This window comes from Neolamprologus brichardi, chromosome 6 (assembly GCF_056152115.1).
Source record: "Neolamprologus brichardi isolate AB-2024 chromosome 6, ASM5615211v1, whole genome shotgun sequence".
Taxonomy (NCBI): domain Eukaryota; kingdom Metazoa; phylum Chordata; class Actinopteri; order Cichliformes; family Cichlidae; genus Neolamprologus; species Neolamprologus brichardi.
In genome coordinates, this window is record NC_142109.1 from 22962572 (window position 1) to 22990375 (window position 27804).

At 39.6% G+C, this 27804-nt stretch overlaps 3 protein-coding genes across 4 annotated transcripts in view; 2 read left to right on the forward strand and 1 right to left on the reverse strand.

Moving 5' to 3' along the window:
* Positions 1-1292: 1292 nt before the first annotated feature.
* Positions 1293-8052, forward strand: LOC102795165 (CCN family member 1-like). The gene is made up of 6 exons (XM_006787475.3): positions 1293-1486; positions 2370-2583; positions 3048-3295; positions 3717-3861; positions 4843-5024; positions 5894-8052. Exons 1-6 carry the CDS (start codon positions 1436-1438, stop codon positions 6197-6199), a joined length of 1146 nt encoding a protein of 381 aa, XP_006787538.2. The 5' UTR covers positions 1293-1435; the 3' UTR covers positions 6200-8052.
* LOC102795445 (ATP-dependent RNA helicase DDX39A-like) lies at positions 7764-14593 on the reverse strand. Its single transcript, XM_006787476.3, has 10 exons — positions 14471-14593; positions 13468-13675; positions 13179-13306; positions 12206-12482; positions 11947-12065; positions 11234-11365; positions 10878-10987; positions 10481-10625; positions 10222-10369; positions 7764-8029 (listed from the first exon to the last, which is right to left on the reverse strand). Exons 2-10 carry the CDS (start codon positions 13673-13675, stop codon positions 8013-8015), a joined length of 1284 nt encoding a protein of 427 aa, XP_006787539.1. The 5' UTR covers positions 14471-14593; the 3' UTR covers positions 7764-8012.
* Positions 14594-16984: 2391 nt separating this feature from the next.
* Positions 16985-27804, forward strand: part of evi5l (ecotropic viral integration site 5 like) — a 42863-nt gene continuing 32043 nt past the window's right edge. For both annotated transcript variants that reach the window (XM_006787477.3, XM_006787478.3), the window contains exon 1: positions 16985-17379. The gene's annotated coding sequence lies outside the window, so the exon portion shown is untranslated. The remainder of the gene's footprint in view (positions 17380-27804) is intronic.

Here is a 27804-nt window from a genome sequence, read left to right on the forward strand (position 1 = left end):
AAAAAACGCACAGGTCACAAAGAACTAAAGGCTAACAGAAACATACTTAATACATGACGTAAAAATAACCACGAGGAAGAATCACATTGAATATCCGAAAATAAACAGCATAATGTCCAGAAGCTTGGAAACACTGGGTCATACACTCAGTACCATGACACCTATATGTACAAATGCACTGAGAAATGCAGCTTAAATTGATACATAAAAAATATATTTTAGGGGGGAAAAGGCAAAGAAATTAGTTAGAAAATTATATAATAATAATTTTTTAGTTTTGTTTTGTTATTATTTTTGAAAATTAAAGCACAAAGCTTTCATCCCTTTAGCTGGAGGTAAAAAATATTTTGAGTGAGTAGTGATGGTAACACAAATTTTTAAAAAATTGAGTCCTCTTTAAAGCCTAAAATTAAATGAGCCTAAGAACTAGAACTTTACAAGAACTTGACATTCATAGCAGGATCCTAACTTTCAAAACACCTACCTATCACGTTACTTTCTTCTAAAGAGGTCTCTGTTTTAGGACAGGCGTGGCTGGAAACCTGTGGTTAAAGAAAGAAAAAAAAGATGGCAGCGAAAGAGGAGACCGACCAACATGTGTTACCCTTAAAAAAAAATCGTACTTTTAACCTCAGCTTCACCATTCTTTCCAAGCAATCATATCATCATCATTCCCGTGTCAGCACCATGTGGTTAGAAATAATAGAAACAGGCAGTCCACCTGAATTCACAGCGAAAGCAAAACAATCAAAATCTACACTTAAAAACTTTGGAAACACTTATTCTTAGAACATGATGGACACAGAAAAAGTCGAGTATTTTCACTCTGCCCCTCATATTATGTTAATGTTTGTTTAATGCACTCCACATTAATTTTCTGCCCTGGCTTAGAACAAAAAAAGAAGGAATTCCTCTTGCTCCCTTATTTCCCCAAAGGTGGAGGTCTTATTAATGTTGCATGGCTGTCTGGCTCAGCTGAGTGTGTTTACTCAGTGGTAGCAGGAATGTGCTAAGTGTGACTTGAAAGGAGTTGTTACAATTTCATTTTTAACTCATAAAGCAAACAGAGCGCCCCTGAGATTTTTATCAATGGCTCCATTCATTTCAAAACCCGCCCACCAATCAGCAAACTATCCGCCCGGTAACGTCACGCCCATTGGGAAAAAAAGGATTTGGGCTGTTACCTGCACGCTGATTGGTTAGTAGTACGGAGAGAGGCGGGGTCTTACTTGGTCCATCGGCTATAAATTAGAGTTTAGCTCCTCGCCCCTTTAGAAAAAAAGGATAGAAGTCTGAGCTAATGAGAAAAAGAAACTAGAATCTTCATGTGAAATTAATGAAGATCAATAATATTTCCTTCGATTTCTGCTTGAAATTGTTGTTTTAAAATTACTTGTAGGGTTTTTTGTTTGTTTTTTAACTTTTAAGGATAATCATGACATTTCTCGTCTATCTGACTCTACTGACAACAGCCGTCATCACACAGGTAAGATTAAGTATGCGAGTCTACTTAAAGATTAAAAGTACTTGTGACAGTAAAAGTGCCCTTAAACTTTGAGCTTCCGAGTCTGAACAGCAAACACTCCTTCATGGAAACAAATTAATCCTCATGAGCCAGCAGCAGATTTTACTGTACTTTATCTCGGTCATGTTTAAAGTAATTAAAAAGAGAGAGAATGAGAGAAAAGAAAAGAAAACAAGTGAGTTTAACAGTGGCACTGCACCCCCACTTATATAATGATGAATATTTTTTTCTGATGAAGTTTGCCTTTCCGGTAATCAGCTTGTCTACTCATGTCTTATTTTTTTAGAGCATAGTAGCATGCTGATTCCTAAAAAACTGGAACAAGTTGGCTCTAGTACTGAGCCATGACTCAAATCACGAGCCAGCAGGGGGCTGAGTACAAGCCCTGAGTTGTCTAGACACTCAGAGAAGGCTGACCAGCAGTAACTTGACTTACTGTAGAGATTTACTACAATGCTTCATATCTGGATGAATGACCAACAAAAAAAAATTATAATAATAATGATGATCTGTCACAAACCCTGGGGTGTCTACAAGATAATAGAAATTCAAACATACATGTGCCAGAGCTCATCCACACAATTTGGTATCGTAAGAAACGCTGAAATTGGTAGATTAACAGCCTGCTGATGACAGGCAGTCAGAGGAGATGTGGGAATTTTCCGTTCCTAGTACCAGGAGACTTCTTTACAATTGGGTTATAGATGCAAGCCGGGTTTATTGTTTTTATTTTTGACTGTTTTATTTTGATAATAATAATAACAGTAATAATGGAAAATGCTACACACACACACACACATACAAGTCGTGTTCTGAGCTTTGTCTGAATATGTGAATCTTTCAGGTGACTGCTCGCTGCCCAGCGGTGTGTGAGTGCCCCGCAGAGCCTCCGGTCTGCCCTCCGGGCGTGAGCTCCGTCTCAGACAGGTGTGGATGCTGCAAGGTGTGTGCTGCACAGCTTAACCAAGATTGCAGCCCTGCGAGGCCTTGCGACCACCACAAAGGGCTGGAGTGTAATTATGGCAATGACGTGACCATGGCCTGGGGCATATGCCGAGGTGAGAAAACAATGAATGCTGGGAGGGAAGAAATCTCAGAGGAGGGAGGGAAAAGCTACATCTGAAGTATTAAAATGCAAGAAAATGTAGTTTATATACTGAGTGTAAAAGAAAAGCCAAAAGGGTGCGACAAAGGTCATAGGAGAAGCTTTCTTAGGTTTGTGATTTAGAAACATGGAACCTTCCACAGCAGGAGACATTTTAATGAGAAGTAGATGTTTTATGACAGCAACAGGGGGTTTCAGGGATAAAAATACTCTTTCCTTCTGCACCATGCCGGTGCTGCCCCACAAACTATGAATAGCTGGTTCTTCCATGCCTACGAGACGGGGGGTCTGACACTTCCCGCTTCTTTGTATCCACTCACTTTTTGATCTCATTTGTCCTGTAGGACTTTTTTAGTGTCCTGTGTCACTGTTGGTGTTGATGAAGTCAGAAGCAGCGACTAATATGTGTCTTTTCAGCAAAATCGGAGGGACGCACATGTGAGTACAATGGAAGGATCTACCAGAATGGCGAAAGCTTCCGTGCTGGATGTAAACACCAGTGCACCTGCATTGATGGCGCTGTTGGCTGCGCTCCTCTCTGTAGCAACAAGCTGCCACCAGCTTCACCATCCTGCCCCTACCCACGCTTGGTTAGGATACCTGGGCAGTGCTGCTTCACTGTCGACTGCAATAAGGGCACATGGCGCCTTCCACCTAAGCATCAGGTTTGTTACATTGAGTTTGTCAGGAATTTGTGAAACAGTTTGATGATACTGGAGGTAAAAAAATCACTGTGGATGAACTTGTTAATTGTGTATTGAATTAAACAATTTGGCCAAAAACTTTTAAAAAATCAGTTATCAAAAATTATATTTTCTTATTTTGTTTACTATAATTTGGAGTTGCTTTGGCAAACTAATACAAGCCACTGTAGTAAAGCCTCTGGTGCAAGGATGCCGAAACCTTTCTGATTAACAGTATCTGGTTCGCTTGCTGAGAGCAGGTACTGTTATTAAGTGCTTTAAAACACCTAACCCCTTGAAAATCAGGGGTTACACCCACTGTGGGGAAAAGCACTTGAAAGTCGGACACGGTCATGGCAAAGATGAACTGCAACCATCTAATCTTGCATATCTCTCTGCGCAGGTGCATCCTCCACAACAACACTCGCACAGACCTCGGCTCCATCCTGTGCCGCGCCACCCTGAAAATGACCTGGTCCTAGCCAACCAGCTTACAGACGTCAAACCCAGCAGCTGGCACAGTGAGCGTGGCTACAAACACTTGCCTGGTATGCAAACTGTTTCTCGCGGTGTAGTTCATATTTTAGTAAGTTTAAGTACTGCTTATTTACATTGGTTGTATAATATTAAAGATTCTCTATATAGGTAGTTCAATTGTTCTGGGCTGTGTGAATGAGGTGGTAGAAAGGGCTCTTTCTGTCCTCATGCTGAAATATCTTCAGGCCAGACAGTGGTCATGTTATCCCCATTGGCAGACCAGAACCTTGCATTACCATTCATGTGCAAATGAATGAATGGGTGAATAAGAGGCAACAATTGAAAAGTGTTTCTTAAATCACAAGGTAAAGTTGTTACATAATGGCAGTACTTTTACTGTACTCTGAGAATATGAGAGTTTTTCACAATCACAATGTTAGCCTCAGACACAGATGTGCTCACATTTGCCTTTCACAAGAGCAACACTGCAGGAGATCCCAAATTTATCATCTGCTTTGCTCTGATTTGCTATCAGTTACTTAATCTGTATTTATATTCTTGGTGACCTTCTATCTTGCTCTTAACAATGAACAAAAGACAATTGGGTAAATAAACCTGACCAGCAGATAAACTATCACTCAATAGTAGTGCTAGATTCAATTTAATTCAGTTCAGGTTTACTTATATAGCACCATTTCACAAAAACAGCTGCCTTGAGGTACTTTATATTGTAAGGTTACGACCCTACTATATTAGATAGAAAGCCCAACAATCGCACAACTCCCTATGAGCAAGCACTTTGTGACACAGGGAAGATAAAACACCCCCATCTGCCACGACCGGTTGGGGATGAATGGAAAGAGAATGAAAAGCCACTAATCACCAAAGCTGATCCAAAAGTGGGGATGAACGTCTGAACCAAATTTCATGGCAGTTTATCTCATAGACATTGACGAGGTACCTGACCTCCAGATCAAGAATCTCTGCTCTAATTGGTGTCATTTTTCTCCCTGCCTTTCACCCACCCTCCGTAACCCTCATACATTCCTCAGTGTGGAGCCCGCTGAAGGAGAACAAGTGTGCAGTACAGACCACCGACTGGTCCCCGTGCTCTCGCAGCTGTGGGATGGGTGTTTCTTCACGTCTCACCAACAAGAACCCTCAGTGCAAGATGGAGAGACAGACCAGAATCTGCACCATACGGCCGTGTCACAGCCTGGCGGTCCCAGCTAAGGTGAGATGGACTGAGCGTGATCTGAACGAAGGAATGAGACAGACGCAGACAGGGACCATAGTTCAAACAGCCGTATCACTGCCGAGATAACTTGTAATAGCAACTTATCTCTCACGCAGTACTTTGCTGAATTGTGATAACGCTTATTATTTAACCTGTATCTGCGTTTGACTCCTCGTGCAAAAACAGTACCTTTAATTTTGCTTGAATGAAAAATTAGATGTTCTGGCACTGAGTAAACATGCTCTTAGTGCTAAAGCCATCTTTATCCAGAGCTTAAGAACAGAGATTATCTTAGCGGTACTTTCGGGAAGCTCCACATCCACTGGGAACTGGGCAGTGCTGATTTACTCAGCAGTGTTTTGGTGGCAGCCCGGCGCCTTTTTAAATATAGTCCCCCACCCTCAGCATTCCTGCCAAGCAACTGTCCATAGCTAGGCTCTGTCTGTGTACTCAAGCCCAGGGAAGTTGTGTGTCTATATTAATCCTACACGTTGGACACGGTAAGAACTCTTTTACTCTGCTCCACTGAGTTAAAAGCTCTGCTGCCAAGAGCTGTCATAGGTGTTGGTGTATTTAACAGCAGAGGACACTCAAATGTTGAATAAATATTTAACCTTAAATATAATCACATTTATCTAAAAATAATCCCTCTCTGATTCCCTGCTTTGGAAGTCTAGTCCTCTTAATGTGAAACAGACTATGAGTGTAAAGCTGCTTTAATCTGCCGCTCTGTAGGGCGCAGATGGGGGTATAAATCAGAGCTTGTTAGATTATTTATTTATTAATTTATTTTGATTCCAGCTAATAATAATCATTATGACCCAGGTTATAACTCTTATCTCTCTGCTTTCATAACTCGATGACAGAAAGGGAAAACCTGCTCCCCAACTGAGAAAGTCGCAGAGCCAATCCACCTGTCCTATGGAGAATGTGTGAGCATCCGCCTCTACAGGCCCAACTACTGCGGCGTGTGTACGGATGGACGGTGCTGTTCGCCACGCCGCACCCGCACCGTGCCTGTGACCTTTGCGTGCCCGGATGGTGAGCGGTTTCAGAGGCTGTCCATGTTGATCCAGTCATGTAAATGCAGCAGTGACTGCGGCCACCTTAATGAAGTGGCCCTCCCTCCTCAGCACTGGATGTACGGAGACACTCACAAGTTCACAGACTAGAATTGAATTGAGAGTCTTTTTTTTTTCTTGCTTGGTTTTTTTTTTTTCCTATTTGACTTTAATGTGACGAGGTTTGTTTTCTTAAAGAAGGAAGCCGCTTGAAGACGAGGAGCCATTTTTTTCCTCACCTGGCTCCAAGTGAGTGAAGGCCTCAGGCCCCCCGCCTCACTGCAGAGACCATAGGCAGGAAGGACTGCCTTGGTATTATTCATCTTAAAGACAACCCATATTATAATATCTGTGACCCTGTGCTCCTGTTCAAACTGATGTGGGACTTAAATTAGAGCCCCGAAATACTCTGAACTTCCTGCATTTCCTAAGTCCTGCTTCAGGATTTGAGACTCTCCAATCAGCCTGAGAGGACAAATGCTACAAAAGCAACAAAGCACTTTATTTATTTAGCACTGAAAGTTTGTGAGCAGTGCACAAGAATCTGACGTGACTGCCTTAGCTACAGACGGGTGACAAATGAAAGGGGAGGAAAAAGGTGTTGAGCCACTATGTGCTGCCAGCACAGCTTCACTGTGCCTTGAAGTCTCTAATGGTCTGTTGGAGGGATCTTTCTAATCATTTCCCTCATTTGGTAATGGTGACAGAGAGCCCTGTCGTATTGGTCCCAAGCCTCCGATCACAATATTGAGATTTAGTGACTGTAAAGCCATGTTATATCATTCATGCCCTGGATATTGTCAACGGGTTAAAGGTGATCACAAGTTTTTAATTTCACCCTTTGTCGCCAGTTTATTTCATTGTAGGGGACAAAGATTATAATTTGTCACCCATTTATTAATCTTTAGCTCAACATACTGTAAATACTTCACATCTCTCTCTCCCAGTGCACTGTGACGACTTGCTGACAACCAGCTGAATTAACTTTTGCAGTTTTATGTAGAAACCTAGAGCTTGTTATGTAAAATGTGGATGACTTGTTTTATTCAAAACAGAAAATCACCATGGTGTTATAGCTATATCTCTCTATATGGCATGATGCCATGTAAAGCACATGAGTGAATTCCCTTGAAACTCACACTGTTAGATAAGAGACATTATCTTTAACTGATAAGAATTCAGGAAGAACTGAATCAGAGCCAATTGCCTTGGTTTAGCATTTAATACAACTTAGATAAATTTATTAGCCAAATAAATGTTTTATGTTGGATCACAGTGTATTCTGCAAAACACATTTCTTGATTTTGATCCAAGACTGCATACAATCGTGTTCTATTATAGATTAAGACACTGTACAGTGTAGCAGTCACCAGTTTTTTGTTGGTCGATCTATGTGATAAAACTGGCTCCTGTGCTCAAGCTTCATGTGACGTTTTATTTGAATTCAACTTTGACAGTTTCAAATTAAGTTTCTCCACAGTGCAACATCACCAGCTGTTTATCAACAGTGGATACCTCCTCAAACTGTATGATAGCGCCCTCTGCTTGTGGGTATCAATATCTGCAGATGCCAAGCTATGTCTGAGTCACTCCTGTTGTAGTTTTATATGTAATGTTAACATCTGACATGCGTTAAATGTTTAAAGCACACAAAGTGAAGTTCATCACCGTCAAATAAGGTATAAAAGTTTATTTCTTTAACCAAAACAATATATCCACAGATTTTTGCTTCTTTTTTTTTTTAAACAAGGAACACACTAAAACAAACACTGCAGCGAGATGACAAAACACGTTTTATCACTATGAACGTGCCTTCACAAATGGTTGGATGGAAACATTAAAATAAATGTTGAAGGTTTCTTTTCTTCCACCAAAACACAGTAACAACAGGGATCACATGATCTTCACTGGAAGGGCGCTTCATTCATCTGGACTGTTCAACTGCAAAGAGACATGAGGTTAACATGAGGTAGAGAAAATTTCTATAATAACTATACAGTAGCTATCACACTTGAGTATTTCTACACAGCAGTGATGTAGTATGTGAACATGGCCTGTTATCTGTACATAATTACAGGCTTTCATTTGCAAATGCATGGCTACTTCTTAGTTTAGTTTTAAAGAAGAGCTAAAATCTCAAAATGCATTCACAATTTTAGCAGTCAAGACAACAAAATACATACTAAACAATGTTAATCACCACTTCCTGTAATCAAAAGCGTAACACTACGAAAAGGTTCTCCTAGTGATAAAGAAGAAGAAGTGATGTAGAGTGGTGCGACAGCTCCTCAGGAGGTGCCACCAACGGCTATATCTCATAGGGAACTCAACTCCTTTGGAGTCAGCACACCCATCATGATGACTTTTTACTATGCCTTCCTGGAAAGCATCATGACCTTCTCCATGACCTGCTGGTTCGACTCCCTCAGCCTTCAGAACAGGAACAGACTGCAGCACACTGCATCAGTGTGCTCTAAAATCATTGGCCTGCCTGTCAGAACTCTTGCACAGGTTTTCAAGCCAGCCGGCCCTTAGACAGGCAGCCAAATTCATCAATGACCCCTCTCACAATCTTCACCCCACATTTCAATGGCTCCCCTCTGGGCGACGTCTCCGCTGCATTTCCTGCAGGACTGAGAGGAGGAGAGCCACCTTTGTCCCCAAAGCCACCCTGCTTTAACTCCTGCCGATAAGACCATTTCCCACACCAGAAACATAAACTACTCTATAAGGCTGGGCCATATCATACCATTCACGGTAATACCGGTATAATGTTTGGCAAGGATAAGAAAATGAAATATCGCGATAGAATATGGGTAAAATGCACATGCGCAGTGCCTTTGTTTTCATACGCACATGGCGGAAAAAGCCTGACGGCGACGGAGAATGAGAAGAGCCAAAGTGGATCGTTGAATGAAATGAGTTTGTAAAAATGCTGCAACTTCAGTGGTGTGGAACTGGTTTAGCTTTCGTCCTTCAGATACATAACAAAGCACTATTTTTGGTAGCGCATGCTAGCAGGCCGTTGTTCTTACCGTGTTTTTTGGAAAATACGGCACACTTAAAATCAATCCTTTGGTTTTGCTGAAAGTCGACAGAGCCCTTTATAATCCCGTGTGCCTTATGTATGAATTCTGGTTGTGTTTACTGACCTCGAAACGATTTTCTGTCGTACACGGCGCTCGAAAATCTGTCAAATGTTTTAGTATGACTTTGCTAAGCTACGAACCCGCACCGCTTGATGGATTGTTGGAGCATTACGGCTATATTAGGCAGGAGCCTCGCAGAGTGATACGTACTGTGCTTCAACATAATATTACCGTGTTGTGTGTGTATAACCTCTTTTAAGTTTTGTGGATATTATATATGGTTATGCTGAGGATATGTCGGCCAATTTCCACTGGAAATGCCCTTTGGTTAAACTGTCAGCAAGGAATTTGCATTTGCACTGTTGAATTTTTATACAAGTTCATAAAAAAACAGCTGCTTGTTTAAGTGAAAATACATTGATGTTTTTTTGCACTAATAAAGTTGTGGAGTTGTAAAGTATTTTGTCTAGTGTCAATTATATCGTCACTTATATCCTTATCGCAAATTTTCAAATGTATATCGTGATAAATATTTTTGGTCATATCGCCCTGCTCTACTACTCTAAACTCTTTTTATACTGCCGAGACTTTATTCACTTGTAGTCAGTTATTTATTCACCTTTAAGTTACTTTAATTTTAAAACTGTGTAATTTTAAAACTGTATATACTGTATATTCTGAGTATTTATTATCTCACTCTTATTGCCTGTTTATGCTCTGTCCTTATCTTCAACGTCATGCTGCTCTGTTGTATCTTAATTGCCCCTTGGGGATAAATAAAGTCTTTCTGACTCTGATTCTGAAGTTCTTAGTAGACAAATACCTGTTGCAGCTAAGGCCTCCCAAACCTTCCAACATTAGGAAAAAATGTGCATTCCCTGAACACTTGGCTAGTGGTTGCTGGCTGTCACTAGGTGAAACTGGTCATAAAGAGGTATACAGTGTGACACCAAAATACTTAGTTAATATTATAATACTTATATAGTTATTAAATGGGCGTCTTTAAGCCAGGTTCATGACACCTGCAAGCAACAAGATACTTACTGTAGGAAGAAATATCGATTTCTTCTGGTAGCTCTGCTACATTGACCTCGAAGCGGTCTTGAACCTCATTCAGGGTCTTGGCATCACTCTCGTCTGACACAAAGGTGACAGCCAGGCCTTTAGTCCCAAACCTGCCAGCACGGGCCACCTGAATGATACACAAGAAATTTACTTCTACACATGGCCTCAGCTTTAAAGACCAGAAATGGGAGGTTTGGAAATGAAAATATACCAATGTCTCAAATTAAATATTACTCACTCTGTGAAGGTATGTGTCAGAATCCTCTGGCATGTCATAATTGAAGACAATGTTAACTCGTTCAATGTCCATGCCACGGCCGAACAGGTTGGTTGCCACCAAAATCCGCCGCTGAAAGTCTTTGAACTGCTGATATCGGGATAACCTGGCAGGAGTAGAGAAGCAACAGCATCATGAACTGCAGAACTGAATAAGATTATATCCAAAACTAAGAGTTAATAGTCAGTTGGGTCTAGTTTTAGCCTGTCTTTTACAGGTACTGACACTGTCTACAAGCATTTGAGCCTGGAAAAAAAAAGTACACAATGAGGACAGTCTCACGTGACAATAAAAAAAAATATGACAAACTTAAAAAAACAACAACACTCTCTTCTTTCAAAAGTGACGCAGCACCAACCTTTCTTCCTGCGCCATGCCCCTATGGATGGCTATAGCAGGGAAGTTCTGCTCCACCAGTAGCTGGGACAGAGCAACACAGCGAGCTACAGACTTCACAAAGATCACCACCTGCGGGGAATATAAAAGAAACTGCTGAGTCTTGGATATTTTCAGATTTGTACTGGAAAAGGCAGACATGGGAGGGTTTAAGAGAGGACAAGACACAAAAGTTATTTTATAAAATAAATTTAAAAATTAAAAAAGGATAAAAAAAAAAAAACAAAGCTGCATTTGTTAACAATTAGCAAGGATTTAAAACAAATAAAAATGGACATAACAGATTCCAACTCCTTTCAAAAATATTACCACTGATACCTGGTTGAACTCGAGCACATCGAGCAGGTCGAACAGCTTTCGGTTCTTCTCGCTGTCCTTCAACTTGCAGTAATACTGCTGTAGACCATGAAGTGTCAACTTGGTCTCATCATCCACAAACACTTCCATCGGCTACACAGCAAAGGACAGAATGACCAGCATTAGTCTCTCAGACAGATCTACAGATTACCTGGAAAAGGACAATTCTAAACTGCTGAGAGGTTCAATTTGCCTGCTTTGTGAGCAAATATGACAAAGGCACCAACAAATTGGTAAAAATAAAAGGAAACTCAACTATTTTCAATTACATTTCTGACGATGAGAAAAAAAACATCTTTTTATTGCTGCTAGCACTCTGCAGGCAGCAACATTTGTAAGTTTAAGGAAATGGAGGTTTTTTTTCCATCCTTCTTTTTCAATAAGCTGCTCTCACTGATGACACATTTACTAATTTGCTGCTGCCATTTTCAAACAAAATGCCAGTGGCAGCATTATAGTGCAATAGTAGTGATACAGCACTGTAACCAATGACTTAGCATAAGTAAAATGTAAGGACAAAAGTAGCCTAGATAGTGTTTTCCCTTGAAATTTTTAAGTGTAGGCTTGCTTTGCTGTAGTGCACACTAAGGAACATAATGTTGCGATGGACATTAATGTTTTTGCCATACATGAAGCTGCACAGATATAACGTGTATGGCCACATGTAAACTCACATCCTGCATGAACTTGCGGCACACGGGGCGGATCTCCTTGCTCAGAGTTGCACTGAACATCATAACTTGCTTCTCATGAGGCGTCAGTCGGAAGATTTCCTGGACATCACGTCTCATGTCTTTTGCAAGGAAATAAATGATACATCCAAAATTATATATATATCTATATATGGTGTAATTTTGAGGTGTAGATTTCTACATACTGGTCAAAAGCCTTCACCAAGAGTCGACTATAAACAGCTTGGTTCCTCTCACTTACCCAACTGCTCCAGCATCTTATCACACTCATCAAGCACAAAGTGTTTGATGTTCTTCACACTGAGGGTCTTGTTACGAATGAGGGCCAGTGTACGTCCTGGAGTTCCTACAACAATGTGAGGGCAGTTCTTTTTCAGGACTTCCTCATCCTTCTTGATAGCCATGCCACCAAAGAACACTGACACCTTGACAGTGGGCATGTACTTGGAGAAGCGCTCGTACTCTTTGCTGATCTGGAAGGCCAACTCTCGTGTGTGGCACATCACGAGGACAGACACCTGCAAGGAAACAACACAGAGGTTTTATCACCGCTTTCATCTTTATATAGCATGTACATTGTTGTTTATCTCATTTGTGTATAATGCCATTACAATATCACAAACTCCCTTTATAAATCCCCCAAATCATGACTACTTTATAATGTGAAAGAGCAAATTAGAAAATACTTAAAAAGATCTTAAAGGCACTGTGCTGGACTAGAAGCTAAAGACATCGGACATGAACTCAAACGCTTCTGGTTCTCATTCAGACAGAGACCTTTTCTGATTATCTGATTTCATCAAAGCCTGAGTAATTCCAGATTAAAGTTTGATAATGCTGAACATAATGTCTGTATTGTTTGTAGTCAAAAACACTGGGTGTGTAACACATGCAAATTACAGTAGATAATCATACACCGAAATGTTAACCAACAACACAATCTATAGGCTTGTCTTGGGAGTTTACTTCTACTATTGTAGAAATGTGTTTGAAAATAAATGTGATCAATCAAAAAAAAAAAAAAAATCATATTGATCTGAAAGAGGCCTTTCTTCTTCCTGAACTGTGCTCCCAGAGCATAACAGAGCTACCTGTTCTTTTTGCTGCAGGGGTTAAGGATTCACATCTTTTCTTTAATTTCTTAGCCAACTATGTAACGTCTCATAACAACGCAGAATTAGAGAACTTGTAAAACTGTGTAATGACAAACTCACCTGACCATCCACAGGTTCTATCTGCTGCAAGGTGGCTAGCACAAACACTGCTGTCTTTCCCATACCAGACTTGGCCTGACACAGGATATCCATGCCCAGGATAGCTTGAGGGATGCATTCATGTTGAACTGAAAGTAAAACCAGTTGGCAATCATACATTTTGCTTTATATACATACTAAGCGTGCAGTTACAACATCATAAGAAATAATTTACTATGTGTGGCTGTAGTTCTATGATCAGGATCATGTCCAGGAGTTTATTTGAACTTTAAATAACCCTGCTATCCACCTTCTGAGGGATGCTCAAAACCACAGTCAACGATGGCACGGAGCAGCTCTGGTTTGAGGAGAAAGTCTCTGAATCCCGAGCTGTGGATGGATACATATGACCCCTTCACCTCCTTTTTATTTGCTGGGGTCCCACTCTCTGGGACTCCCTGAGGCTCCTCATCCTCTTCATAATCCAGAAGTTCATTATCAAGATTATTCTCTGACATCTGTATAAAAGAATGTAAAGCAAGGACATTTGTTATAGTAGAGATTATATCTAAGAACCCTCTTTAATATGTGGATTAATAGTTTATGAGAAAGCCAGGAGGTTTTAAAAGTATGAATAAATAAATCAAAAGTATATCTTTATACCTTTTACAATTATTAACCAATAAATTAATTATCATTAGACACGTACCTATATAAATAACAGTGTACATAAATTAACAGATGAACAGAGTGTTAATAACGAATTGTTGACGTGCTCGGCTGATAGAATAATTAAAAAAAAATAAGAATAAAAATGCTCAATTAAGTCAAATCTAATCAGCGAATTTAAGGCTGGGGATAGTCAGAATGGACCTCTGTCTGCTCACTGTTTAATGTCTAGTGTAATACAAAGGATAACTAAAACAAGTAAAATGATAGCAGGTCAGCGTGTGACCCGGTATAAACAATGGAGTCCTTCCCCTTCATTCATACCGGCTAGTTAGCATGCTAGGGTCGGCAAACATTTCCATTTATGTTACTCTAATATTGTTAATTACACGGTATTTAAAATGGGTGACTATTTAGAAACAAAATTATCTATTGCACCTAAAGCTAAGCTGTCTATATCAAATCAAAACTGAATCGGAGCGAAGCTAACATGAATTTGCATAGCATGCTAGCTACCGAAGCAACCTTCAAATCAACAAATTTAAGACGGCTGCAAAGCGTTCAAAGCATTTCTTAGTTTTTAAACACGTCTACGCATTTCAGAATGTAATGCAGAAAAAAATATGAAGAAACATCAACGTCACCTTGCTATGAAATTTTACACTCCGCGGATTATCGATCTGCGTGAAACTAACGAGCTAGCTAGGAGCTTCTAACGAGCACACACGTATGCTGCGTTCAGGTACAATCTGGATAATGTTTAGCTTTCTGATTCCATTTTCAACATTAATACTTAAATAAAACACTTCGATGGCTGAATTTTCCGGTTCTCCGACACCTTAACTCTCACGCATGAGCTTACGTACGGTCTATGTTCTTAAGCCAAAAATCATGGTCTTGTCTTTTATACCTATACTTTTTATCATTATTACGGTATTTGGAAGAACACCTGAATGCATCAGCAGAGGGCCGGTGTTGTGGCAAAAAGTGATTGTCTGCCGGTACAGGTATCGATGCTTGTTTTAGTAAAATTATAAAGAAAATGATTATACAAACATTACTCTGAAAAGGTCTTCAGGCCCCCCTTCTTTATATTTTGTTAGGAAAATTGAAAATGGGTGCATCGATCGATTGAAACAGGTAAACATACATGGAGATACAGTATATAAGTAAAAAAAAAAAAAAGAAAGAAAGAAAGAAAAAAAGCTTGTACAATTCTAACAAGATTTAAAGTCTGTATTTAGTAAAAACCACTACCATGCCAATCAGTTGCTTCACAGATGGTTATGCATGGTAGATTTGACTGATTAAACTTTTCTGTAGTCATAATTCCGTAGAAGAGAGAATCTCCATCAGCACTGATTGAAATGCAGTCCCAAACCACGACAGAGCATTCACCGTGTTTTAAAAATGGCTATAGGTGCTCACTGTTGTGTCTCTGTCCTGACGTCCTTTGTATGATTTGAACGAAAGAATAAAATATGTATTCCATCAATCCATGATTTTCTAAATTTCTTAGTCTTGAGCTGGAGCTGGTATACCACTGTCCAAGACCACTTTAAGAAACCATATTAAGCATGGCTCCTTGAAAACAAAATATGAAGAAATGCATGATGTCTCCGAAAATTTGTACACCAACATCCATAAATGCCAATAATTAGATTAAAAATAATAATAATAAAACAACAAAAAAAACCAGTAGGTATCAGTTAAGCTGTATTTGCTGCTTTGGGTATGGAAAAGTGTAGTATCCAATTTGTCCACTTGATGGCAATAAAGTAATTGTCCAGATGATGCAGATTATCAATACTGTGCACAGTAAGTCAGTCACCCTTCAAGCCCTGCCTTTAGAGAGTAAGAAAATAAAAGTCAATTAAAAGATATCCTTTTATTAAAACACCATCATCATTTGTTGTATTGTGGCATGTCTCAATATGTTAGGTCACATTTCATATATAACTGAAATTCAAGATGTCTCTAAAAAGTGAATGTGAATTTGGGGGGAATAGAGGACACTGAGACGATATTTGAATCTAAATGTTTATCACTTTACATTTGTACAGTCCAATTAATCATAGTTTAACTATAAAGTGACACTTTTGTTAGTCTATTAAAAACCGGGTGTCTCTTGGAAGGTAAAAATAACAGAAACTAACAAAAATAAAGAAAAGAAAACTGGGATTATTTTGATTACGTATTGTGTGTTTGTTCACTTGAGTGTTTCCCTGGAACCAGGTATGCCTTTCCATAGCAGAGGCAATGTGCAGAATCTCACACCATGTTATATAATTATTTTTACTTCATACACTATGTGAAATGTGTTTTTATTGGCAGCATTGGTAGCAAAGCTGTAGCAGAATTCTCAATGGGGCTATTGTGATTCAAAACTGGCAAGAAGATCTAATCTTGGCTCCTTTTTTCCAGCTTTAAATGCTGTATTACTAACCTCATCTTAAAGCAACTGCACTTTGATCGCCCCCTTTCTTTACTGAGTTTACATTCTCTAATCAGATCTTGATTAAATCACATCTTGATTGATTAGTTCACATAAGGTTAAACTCAGGAAAGTTAAGGTGTTGTTTCTAGAGAAACAACTAGATGTTTCTCTAGTTGTTATTTAACAGAATAACGTCTCCATACAAATCATTAACTTCTCAAATACAAAGTAGACTAGTCAATACAATAACTAATAGGTTAGCTTAAATGCTACTTACATATGAGTGATGCATCAGCACGTATAACCTCCTGCATATTTAGTTTTGACACTTTACATTATACTTATTATATTTATTATTATTATTATTATTTATTATTATTATGCACTCTCACTATCCAGTAACAGGTAGCTGCTTCTGTCGGTTATAAGATGATCAAAAGTATTACCACAAACTAGCTGAAACAATTACATGATTTTTTTTTTTTTTTTTTTTGTCAGATAATGAATAATATCGTTGCCAAATACCGATAAATCCGTTTAACTGACACCGCTCTGTGACACCTGCGGAGCCCGCCTTCTAACAGAATAAAGCTCCTCGGTGATTGGTTGTATACGTTGTCCTTCCACTGGAATCCCGTAATTCGGCCCTGCCATTGGCTCGTGGTGTGTCGCTCTCGCCTCGTTCCGCAGTTTGATTGGTTCGCCTTACCTCGAGCTCAACCTGAAGCCTAAGAACGCCAGCCATTCTGTGTGATTTACTTGCAATGATTGATGCATCCGTTTATACCACATCCCTGCTGAGCCGTTGACTACATCACACGGCTGTCATGGTTATTTCAGTGGACGCCTCCAGAAATATTTTTCTCCTCTAAATTCGGTTCGCACGCGCACGTCCCCTCTCACCGCGTGCGCTGCCTCGCGACCAGCGAGCGAGAGACGCGGCGCTTCCTCCCCGGTCGAACGGCGGCAGGAGGATGGCACTGTGCTGGACGGCGTATTTGTCCTCGGTGGTTCATTAAGATTTTAATTAGCCGGTAACACACGTTTGACGTTTACGACAGACCGGCTTGGGAGCGCCGCTAAACACACCGCTCCGATTATGGAAAAGGAGTGCAGGTAAGCGTTAACGAATCGTATTTGTTTATTTGACGGTTTTATGAAGAGAAGAGAAACGCTAATTAAAACATTAGCGTTTTCACGAGCAGTCAGTTGAAGGGCTCGCGAGCTTATTGGTTTATTAAATGCTATGATAACTGAACGGGCCCACATCAGTAGCAGCTGCTGCTTCCAGGGTCTGCTCCATTTGTATCAGTGAAAAAAAATCCACTGTACAACATGCCAGCGGAGACGCGGCCCATTCATTAGCACATAAACCATATTTCTTGCTAATGCTTAGCACGCTGCTGGTGTGCCATGTTTATATCGTCTTTTCCTCAATGTCCCGTCCTCGTTTCGTGTCGTTACACAATCATGTTGCCGTAGGAAGCCGGGACATTTGGTGCCGCAAAGCGAGAGGATGATGTGTCATTTTGGCCACAGATGTTGATCCAGCCGAGCCATGAGCCGACTGCAGAGCATGCAGGCCCCTGTAGTTCAGGCATCCTTAAGCAACAGCAGCAGGCCAGGATAATGAGCTGTCATGTCCAAACAAACCAGGCCAGTAGATTACAGGATCTTGGAGTATGAGTTTGCAAGATGGGATTATCGATAGCAGAGGGACTGCTACAAATATCTCCCTCCAGATGTTTACTGTACTGCTCATGCATGCCCTCTAACTACTCATCATAGGTGAATGTTTTTCTGTGGTGTTTTGACCATGAATCCGGCTGTTCTTGCTGTATTTATCTAATCAGAGTGGGGTTAACAAGTAAATCCTTTGTAATGTGCTTGACTGGCTTTACTGCTCTTACTACAGGCGAGTTAAATGACTCACTACTGACTCACGAGGGCAGACATGCTGTATAATTTTAAAAACCCAACTGTAATAACAAAAATAGAGAAAGGGTGGGTTAAATACATCACACGCCTGACTAGTCAAGAAATTAAACAATTCTCCACCCTTCTTCCCCCAAGTACTCTTTCTTATCTTTTTTAAGAGGGCAGACAGTCCGAGGGTTTTATTAAATTGCTCTGTTGACAAGTTCAGTGCTCCATGAATGAGGGCTTGCACTGAGTAATGGGTGAATAATGGGCTTGTCATGTGTTGATGTGAGATTCAGTGAGATAATGTTTATTCTTACCTGTGTAATCCACTCACTGTGCAAAAGCCTTCTCACGCATTTTGCTGTCAAGGAAACAGGTATCAGATTCTCACATCCTGGTGACCTTGTTTTTTAAGCGCAAAGGCCTGAAACTTCATCTTTATCTGATCCAGCAAAGAAATAGAAACAAGTGACTGGTACTCTGTGACATGCAAACACACCCTAGTTCTTCCCAGCCAATCTTTTCCTTTGCGCTCTGCAACTGACACTGCTTCCTCATTATCTGTGTAAGACTGTGGTGAGCAAAAAGGCTCCGGGCAGTGTCTTAAAGATGAACAATCTCAGAGATGTGCGTACACCTTACATGTGTGCATTTATTTAATGTGTGTAGCAAGAACAAGAGAAGGGCTATCACCTCACAGCTTTGTCAGTGTACTATACAGATTCTGTACATGCTGCTGTCCGGGGTTATTGTTGTCTGCCACTGTGTGTGGTTGTCGGAGAGGACCATCAGTAATACACAGGAGCCCCATGTGTGTGTCCTCACAAGATGGAAAGATTGATTTATTTTTTTTTTTTCCTTTTTCCTCACGCCTGAAACAAGACTGGTCTTTAATGACTGGTCTCAGTAAAGATGTCTCTTCTTTGAAATCTTACTCTAAAGCAAAACATTTGATCTACTATAGTGTCTTAATGCAGCAACAGCAGAATAGATTAATAATAAAATAGTGACATTATGATATTTTTTTGTTAATAGTTCTATTCATTGATTCAATGGGGAATCATTATTATCATATATGCGCAGTTTTTCTTCAGATGGACTTAATTTTTTCATGTACAGGACAATGATCTTTTACTCAGTGTTTTACTCCCAAGGTTTAAATGCAGCTTTTCCTCACACTGTAGATGTTTTGTTCGCTGATTAGGTTAGTATGCGGTGCTGTGCAAAAGTCTTGTGTCACTCCTTATCTCTTTATATTTTGCTGGGTAAATTGGGAAGTGGCTGTGGTGAATAATAGAAACCTAAATGAAAATGCAGTATATGTTTGGATAATTCTAATGAACTTGAAAGTTGATATTTGATATGGCCACCTTTATTCATCAACAATGCCTGAACCCTCATACGCTCTTCTTTTGATGTTGGCTGCCTTTTGTTTTGATGATCCCTCACTGCTTCAGTAATGTTGATTTCTGGGCTCTGAGTCATGTGCTACTCCATACTGCCCTTATTTATGTTAGTTTTTGCGGTCCTTCTTTGTTCTGAGTGCACCTTAATTTACTGTTACACACACACACATATTCCATGCAGGGTGGAGCTGACAGAGACAGATGAAGTGAAGAACTGTTAACACGGCTGGTTACAACATCTTACATTCCTGTAAATGTGGTAAAAGCTTCCAAGCACGCACTGCCTCTAAGATACAAATGACAGTGACTTTTCTTTGTTGTCAGTGTCTTTTAGTCATACCTGCTCACATTGACCACAGTTGCAGTTAAATTGAAACTACGGCAAACATATAAAGAAAAGCTGTTGTTGTAGCCAATGTGAAGAGCCTCCAAACTGCCTTCCTTTGCTGTTAGCTAACTATGCTCTGTTGCTGCTGTGTAGTGTAGTAAACAACATGTAGCTCATCATCACCTATATCCGATCCAGCTTTACAAGTAAGGATTGGACTGGTATGTGATCCAAATATCAGATCACGGCATCCCCAGATGCAATCCATGCAAAATGTGATTAAAGTGGAGATTTATGGTATAGTAATAATAACAGAATAGTGTTCCTTTAAAATACTCTGTTTGGACTGATGCTTGGGGTTCCTGCCTGGTTTGCTGGTTGTGTGTGTTTATGGTTGCCTGTCCATTTGCATGGCACTGCACTTCATCTCTTTTGCTGACACATGGAAACAGGGAGCTGCTTGATGACCTGACTGCTGTGCTTCAAGCTCACTATGACTGCAGCTCCTCCTCAGCCCTCCTCTGTCTGGTTTATTGTTCTCTGCAGATTTGTAACTAGATTTGTGTTACCCTGCAGGTTTCACACAGACTGAATCGTGATCTCATTTTCATACTGCTGCACAATTTATACCAAAATGTAAATTTGACTTATATACCGTAGGGCCATATTTATCAAGGCTTGTGTACATAAAATTATATTCATTCATTCACCTGTTTGAATAGTAATTTGATGTAGCTTCTTTGACAAAAAGAATACCAAAAGAATATGTTATTGTTATGTTCATGCCTTTGATTACCAGTATTTATTTCTTTTTTTAAAACATGGGGTTTTTCTGTACAAAAGGTTGATGCCTTGCAACTGAACAGTTAATGTTTTGCTGTCATTTAAAATTAACACTAGGGAATGATTTACCATAGTATGAACCTATGAGAGTATGATTAAAAAAGTGAGATACTGACATATTATGAAATCCATGTCATCACATGGGGCTCTTGCTGTTGATTGTTTTTTACAATATTTGTGGAATTTGACTATGACTTGATGTGCTCTCAGTTTTCTGCATAGTAAACACTGTGTTTAAAAGGTTTTACATATTAGATGGCAGTAAAATGTCTTCATCTGCTCAGATCATCATGCTACTGGAGCATCTTGGTCAAGGGTGTTTCCAGGAGTTTCAGTGGCACCACTGGGACCAAGAACAAGACGATCAATAAATACAGTGTAGATAAATCAGTGGAGAAAGTAGCGATGTCATCATATCAGAGAGTAAAAAAAAACTGTAATAAATAAATATATAAACAAATAAAGGGGGAAAACCCCAACTGATTAGCCCATGTAATCAACATAAACCCCTTTATTAAAAAGTAGTTTTAAATCACTTCTATGGTGGTGGCAAACTCTTTATATAAAGTGTTAACACTATAATTTACAGCACACAGACTGAAACGTTAGGATGGTTTCTACCCTGCTGACATTACTACACCTATGCTGCCATCATGAGTCCTGGAAAAACTGCAACCTCTGTCTAGAGCACCCTGGGTCCTTAATTCTGTTTACTAAAACACAGGTTAAAATCTTGTGCTGTGGTCAAGAGAAGTTTGTTCCAGCTCAGAACAATCTCCAGACTAAAATCTGTTTGAAACACTCAGAAAAGGTTTCTACATGATTTTCTTAAATCTAGACTGGACTACTGTAATTCACTGTATACTGTATATTTGCTCTTCTACAATTAGTGCAAAATGCTGCAGTCAGATTACTGACTGGGACAACAAAAAGAAAGAGATCATATTACTCCAGTATTGATAGTCATGCACTGGCTGCCTGTACATTACAGAATCCAGTATAAAGTGGCACCGTTTGTATTTAAAGCCTTAAATGGTCTACCTATCAGCATATCTACAGGGTAGAAATGCTGTGTTAACTTAAAATCTTGTGTTGGATAACTATTTTGCAAACTCGATAAACAAATATTTAGTCCCTTTACATAAGTAAAAGTTGTAATTCTACCTTAGTATCCTTTAGTGCATCTGTTTTCAAATCAAATATATATTTTAAGTTCCTACAGTAAAAACATTCATTATGCAGAATGGCCCTTTTGAATCTTTATTAGGGGAGCTGAGCAGTCCTATGCTCCCCCTGAGCTTTATTATATTTCCATTTTCCTGAGAGGCTTCAGGCAGTTAAAATTAAATTTGAGAAAATAAGATCATTTGACAAAAAAAAAAAAAAAAAAAAATCAAACAAATACAAATTTCCAGCAGCAAACAGCAGATGTTTGTAATCAGAATGGGTGATTAAACAGTTCGACAACTGATTAGTGCTTCTGACAGCACTGCTGGGAAAGTATGAAATCTTTAAATAATGTAATGAATGCAACAGGAAAGCAAAAATCAGTCAGCGACTGAAAAAGCTTAACCACCAACTGGCTTTAGACACGCCGTGCCAAGCCGTGAAAACATGCGTTTCCTTCCACCCCAGCCTCACAGCAGGGATGGTTGTACTGAGCTACACGTCTGTGATCCTGTGAATCTTTGCGGGCTGGAGTTCAGCTTCACTCCTGTAGTCTGAAACAGCTAGAAGCTTCATTTATTGTTGACTTCACACCTTTTCAGATCTTCTTTAGGCTAATGGACAGCTTTCTCCTGCTTCCCAACATTAGTGTCAGAGAGGATTATTTTATTGTGAAAGCCTTTGAAAGAAGTCATTAGTTGAGCAATCGTTGCCTGATTGTCACTGTTTAGTACATAGCTTTTTGTGTTTACCTGTATGGAGAAGAAATAGAGTTAACCATTCAGTTATTCTCGGTCTTACCATCTTGTAGTTCACTTTTGACATTATGGATGTTTTACTATTTTTTTTTTTTTCCAAAATATTGATTAATCTGACCTGTTCAAATCTGATCATTCAGAGGCACAAAAGAGTCAGCTGTGACTTGAAGTCAACAGTGAGTTGTGTGGATGGCCATTTCTAGACAATTTCCTGTCACAATGGCACTCAGGGGAACCAAATCGTCTAGAAAGGGATACTAATTACATTTAGAGCAGGAAACCATCAGTCATAGGAAGTGAGCAGGGTCAGTAGACTTTGTGAAGTCTCAAAACAATATTCATTGGCTTTGTCAGTTAATTTTCCCCAAATGTGTCTCCTCCTCATTTATACCTGATACCATAGCATGTTCAAACTTGACAAATCTGGAAAATCTCTGCTGCACAATATGCACATAAACACTCATTGATATATACTGTGCAGTCGATACATGAGAGCTGTTTGGAGCGCAGATTGTCATTACAATACTACTAATGACGATGGATTATGTCTGCATGAGTGTCAGGTAGCTGATGAATATAGACTCAGATTCACTGTTGAATATCTCTAGCAGATGGAAGACAGGGTTAGAAAGTATATTGGGCTGTTTTGAGCACCTTTTTTGGCTTCACAGATTCAGTGGTAATTAACAACTAGACAAAGCTTTGCCTGGAAGCGGGAGGGAAGCTGGATTTTATGACCTTGACGTCATTTGATTAAAAATCAAAAATAGTGACTGAGCTGTGACTTCAGTTATATTCATGAGTTAAATGATCACCCAGAGACAGAGTTTAAAGTAACAGCATGTCTTACTTTTCAGACATTGCACAGAAGTACGCTCCATAGAATGTTAAAAAAAAACAAAAAAACAAGAACATCCCCTTCTTACAATGGGATGTTTTGAGCAGTGTGGAGACCAGCAGCAGTCACAAGGATAACGGGTACAGTAGTTGAATAGCGTGCTAGAGAAGAGTCCACGTGTCAGAAGCTAAGCATGAGATCATGTTGGGACAGCGAGGAGGTTAGCAGCTACAGATTAACAAGGGTCATGCTTGTTGTCACAGCAGGAAGTCTGTGACAACTTGCTAATTTTTGTGTGTGTTTGTTTTTATTTTGTTTTTGTAAATCTTGATATATTTTTTTTAGCTTTGTGTTTTTGTGTTTTTCTTACACCTCCAAGTGTATGTATAATGTAATTCCTCTAAGGAAACTGCGGATCCATCTGTTTATTACTTGATCTCCCGAAGAGATCAAAAGAGAGCATTTTGTTTTTGTCACCCTCCCTATTATAACTGCCTCAGGGTGGATCAGTGTCAAAGTCGAGCCCAGATGGGAACTGTGAAGACCTTTTTTTCCCCCTTTTTTTTAAGCACTAATGTTTTGTTAATCGTAAACATCGTAAAGTAAGGTTCCCATGCAATATATGCATATAACATTATAAATGCAAATTCATGTTAAATCACGGGGGGTGGTGTGTGTTTGTGTGCAGAGGACAGTCAGAGGGGGAGATAATGGCCCTGTCTGTTTGCGTGGACAGTGAGAGCTCGGAGAGGATGCATTCAAGCATAGACTATGCACAATGCCATAATTGTGCACAGTGGCGCGGTGGTGGAGAAACTAAACATGTGCATCACACAGTCGTTCACATATTTATCAACAAATCATTATTGAGGTAGGATTTTATAAACACAGGTTACAAAGAGTGTGGAGAAATGTCACGGCACAACTGAAAAGTAACCTTTCATTTGGTGCACACGCATGCTCAGAAAAGCAAATATAAGTGAAATACCATCACCACCACTTATTACCCACCTCTCTCAGTTCTCTGCAGTTCCATGCCCACAATGACATTACTGCAGGCCTGCAGTCATATACAGAACAACAGCCTGAAAATATGGCTTGTTTTGCTTTGCCAGAGACCTTCACAATGTCACCATGTCTTTTGTGTGTGTGTGTGCGTGTGCGAGAGAGAGAGAGAGAGAGAGACAGAATGGGGCAGGGGGACTTTTAAGTCCTGCATGACTCACACCTTTTACAGTGTGGGTTGACCACAATGACATGGCTAAATAGTGCTTTGTAGTACTGAAAACCACTCAAAACGTCTTCTCTGTTATTCCTAAAAGGCAGTCCCTTTAGAAGATGCTGTAATGGCATGTAGAATATTTTTAATGCAGTACATTAACCCAGTATTCAATTAATCTAAAGACCTCTTTATTAAGTCTTTATGTATTAGTCTAAGCTTGAGTTGTAGTGTTTGGTCAGCAATAATTTAAGCCCAGCAGGTCTGGCCGAAGGAAAATCTGGCGTGGATATTTGTCCGTATCGCTGTAATAATAGCAGCAGGCACTGAGTTTGCTGTCCATAAAGAGTCAGCATTGAGACATATATAATTTAAATATTCTATGATATACTTTTGTGTTTTTGGTGCAAAACATCAAAGCTTGGCCAGGATAGTGAACACGAGCCTTCTGTATTCACCTGCTGCTTGTTGGGAAGTGAGAGCCAGAGGCTAAAATGCTGCAGGTATCTTGTAGAGTTATACATTATGTCAATAACCGAGCTCACTTCAGTCTTGCTGCTGGGGTTGAGGCTTGATTGACAAGGCAGTTTCATCAGGTGCTACACCAGTCTGTCAAATGAGTTTCAGAAGAAAAGGCAGATTGACATCATCTTTTAATCGATGCAGCAAATCCTGTTAAATCAAAGTGATTGTCTTTCAGATTGGGTTTTTTGTTTTTTTTGAAGAAGCCCTTTTACAAATGTGATTGGTTTCATAGGCTTGTTAATGGCTCTTTTGATTGGGCTGGTTAAGATGCATGAATGTGGGCCTTGTTTCTCCCCCATGCACTGTTCAGACAGTTATGCTCCTCTGCTTTCCTCTCCCCTCCTGCAGGCTGTATTTCTGCTTTCCTTGCTGTGTATGTCAGCTTCATGTGCTTCATGTTTTTCAGGCCAATGAATGGTTCTCTTTAATTTTAATGCCCTGTGACAGAGCTGAATTTCTTTATTGCGCTGTTTTGGAGTTTTTCGATGTGAAGACAGTTTGATCTGAGTCAGTTAGTTATGATAGTTTTAATGAATTCACTACACCGCTGTGCTTGGTTGGGATTAAACTGACTATGAATAGACGGATTATACAGATTATTAGCTGACCAGCAGTTATTGTGCGTGTGTGTGTGTGTGTGTGTGTGTGTCACACATCTATAAAGCAAGCTTGGGAGATCCAGAGGAGTCAACTGTAACCATTTTAGCCACTTTACAAAGCAGCACTACTGCTGTTGTTCTGCACCGACACACTGTGTCAGTCCCTTCATTTCTGCAGCCCAGTCCCACACCACAATATGTAATGTCTCTGTTAGTCCACAATGCAAAACAGTTTATTTTCAACTTAAAGACCTGCAAACTGTGAGATGCATACATTTTGTTGTTGTTGTTGTTTTAGCTTGTTGTAAGGACAAAACTCATCTGACATCCTATCAAAATGCAAAGTGCAGCAGAGTTAATGTTGTGAATGAGCGTCATCTTCTCCTAACCCAGACTAATTAGTTTTTTGGTGCTTTTTAAATGGAGGTTCATTTCCCCACTTGGTACGGTTCATTTGTGCAGGTGCAAACAAAGTAATCAAATTTGGGCGCAGACCAAAACAATCGCAGCGAGAACATTTGGAGTCAGTGGTGTCAGTCCAGGTCCAAACAAACTCCAGACACTGAACCCAGTGGCACGCTGCAAGTTTATGCAAACACCTTCTCATAGCCAGTATGCATCTGAGATGTGATAGAGTACCAAGAACATGCAGAATGTAGTAACTAGCCCTAAAATGAACCAAGGGCTCACTAGTCCAAAATTGTCCAGAACACAGCACCTTTTCATGCATTTATTTTTGTTGCTTTTGCTGAGACACATTTGGCCAGTAAATGGACACACCTGGTTTGTAGTGACTCATTTTGTTTTGGAGTTTTCTCTGTGAAAAGAAACTTAACCACAGGAAAAAGCTACAAGTACTCATGTCCTGATTCTAAAAAAATTACAGAGAATTTGGGTTGTCAGATAGTCAAACAAAACGGCAACTAAAATGTAATCTTAAAGTCATGCAAAAACAAATATAATTCTACCACACACTTGCTCTACAAATGTGTAGCATTTGAGTGAAAGTGGGATTTTTACACACATGGAATAGTTTGTATTTGTATATGTGTTGAGTGAGTATTTGCTTTGCTTGTTTTCTTTGGTATGGGTAAAGATTTTTACACTGGCCTTCCATAGCCAGATATCTTCAGACATATTAGGATGAAAATGTGGGAAATCCAAGGTCAAAACGTGCTGTCTAAGAGAAGTGGGAATCATTGTTATTGTGATAAAAAGCATTTTGATTTATTGCTTCAAAATGGGACTGTAAAGCAGGCACACTGACCAACACTGCTATTACAAGCTGTCATAAATGTTACATTCACCTGGCCAGCTAAACTGTTTGTATTACAGTCATCTAGCTTAATTGAAAAGTTGTCGACTATTGTACTGTTAAAGGTATTTTGAGCTTAAAATGGCATTCAGCAGTCGCTTTTGTTACTTGTTTTGAGCAAGTAAACAAAAGTCCTTGTTTTACATAGCCTTGTATCGAGTAGGTCTGCACATAACATAGGTGATGAGATTGTGTTACTTTTTTAGCTTATTCCAAATTGGAAGCTTTGTTGAGCCAAATGTGTTGAGTTTTAGTTTAGTTTAGTTTAGGTTTTTTTCAGTTCAGTTGAATGAACGTTAGCTTTGCCATACTTGGCTAACATCCTCTGTATGTGAGATGAGATCTTATGTTTGCACTACTCCCCAAGTACTTTACTTTCATATAATATTCCTTACAAATCCCACATTTCACATCCATGTGCTTCATGTTTAAAAAAAAAAAAAAATATGTCCATGCATCTAATTCAAATGTGGATGATACTTTTCAGATTTTTTTTATTTTTTATTTTTTACTTTCCCTGATCCCTGCTTCCATCTTGGGTTTACCAACTTCCTACTGTGCGACTGACGTTACCTCGCTAGAAAAATCATTAACCTCAACGGCACCATCTGGTGAAGTGA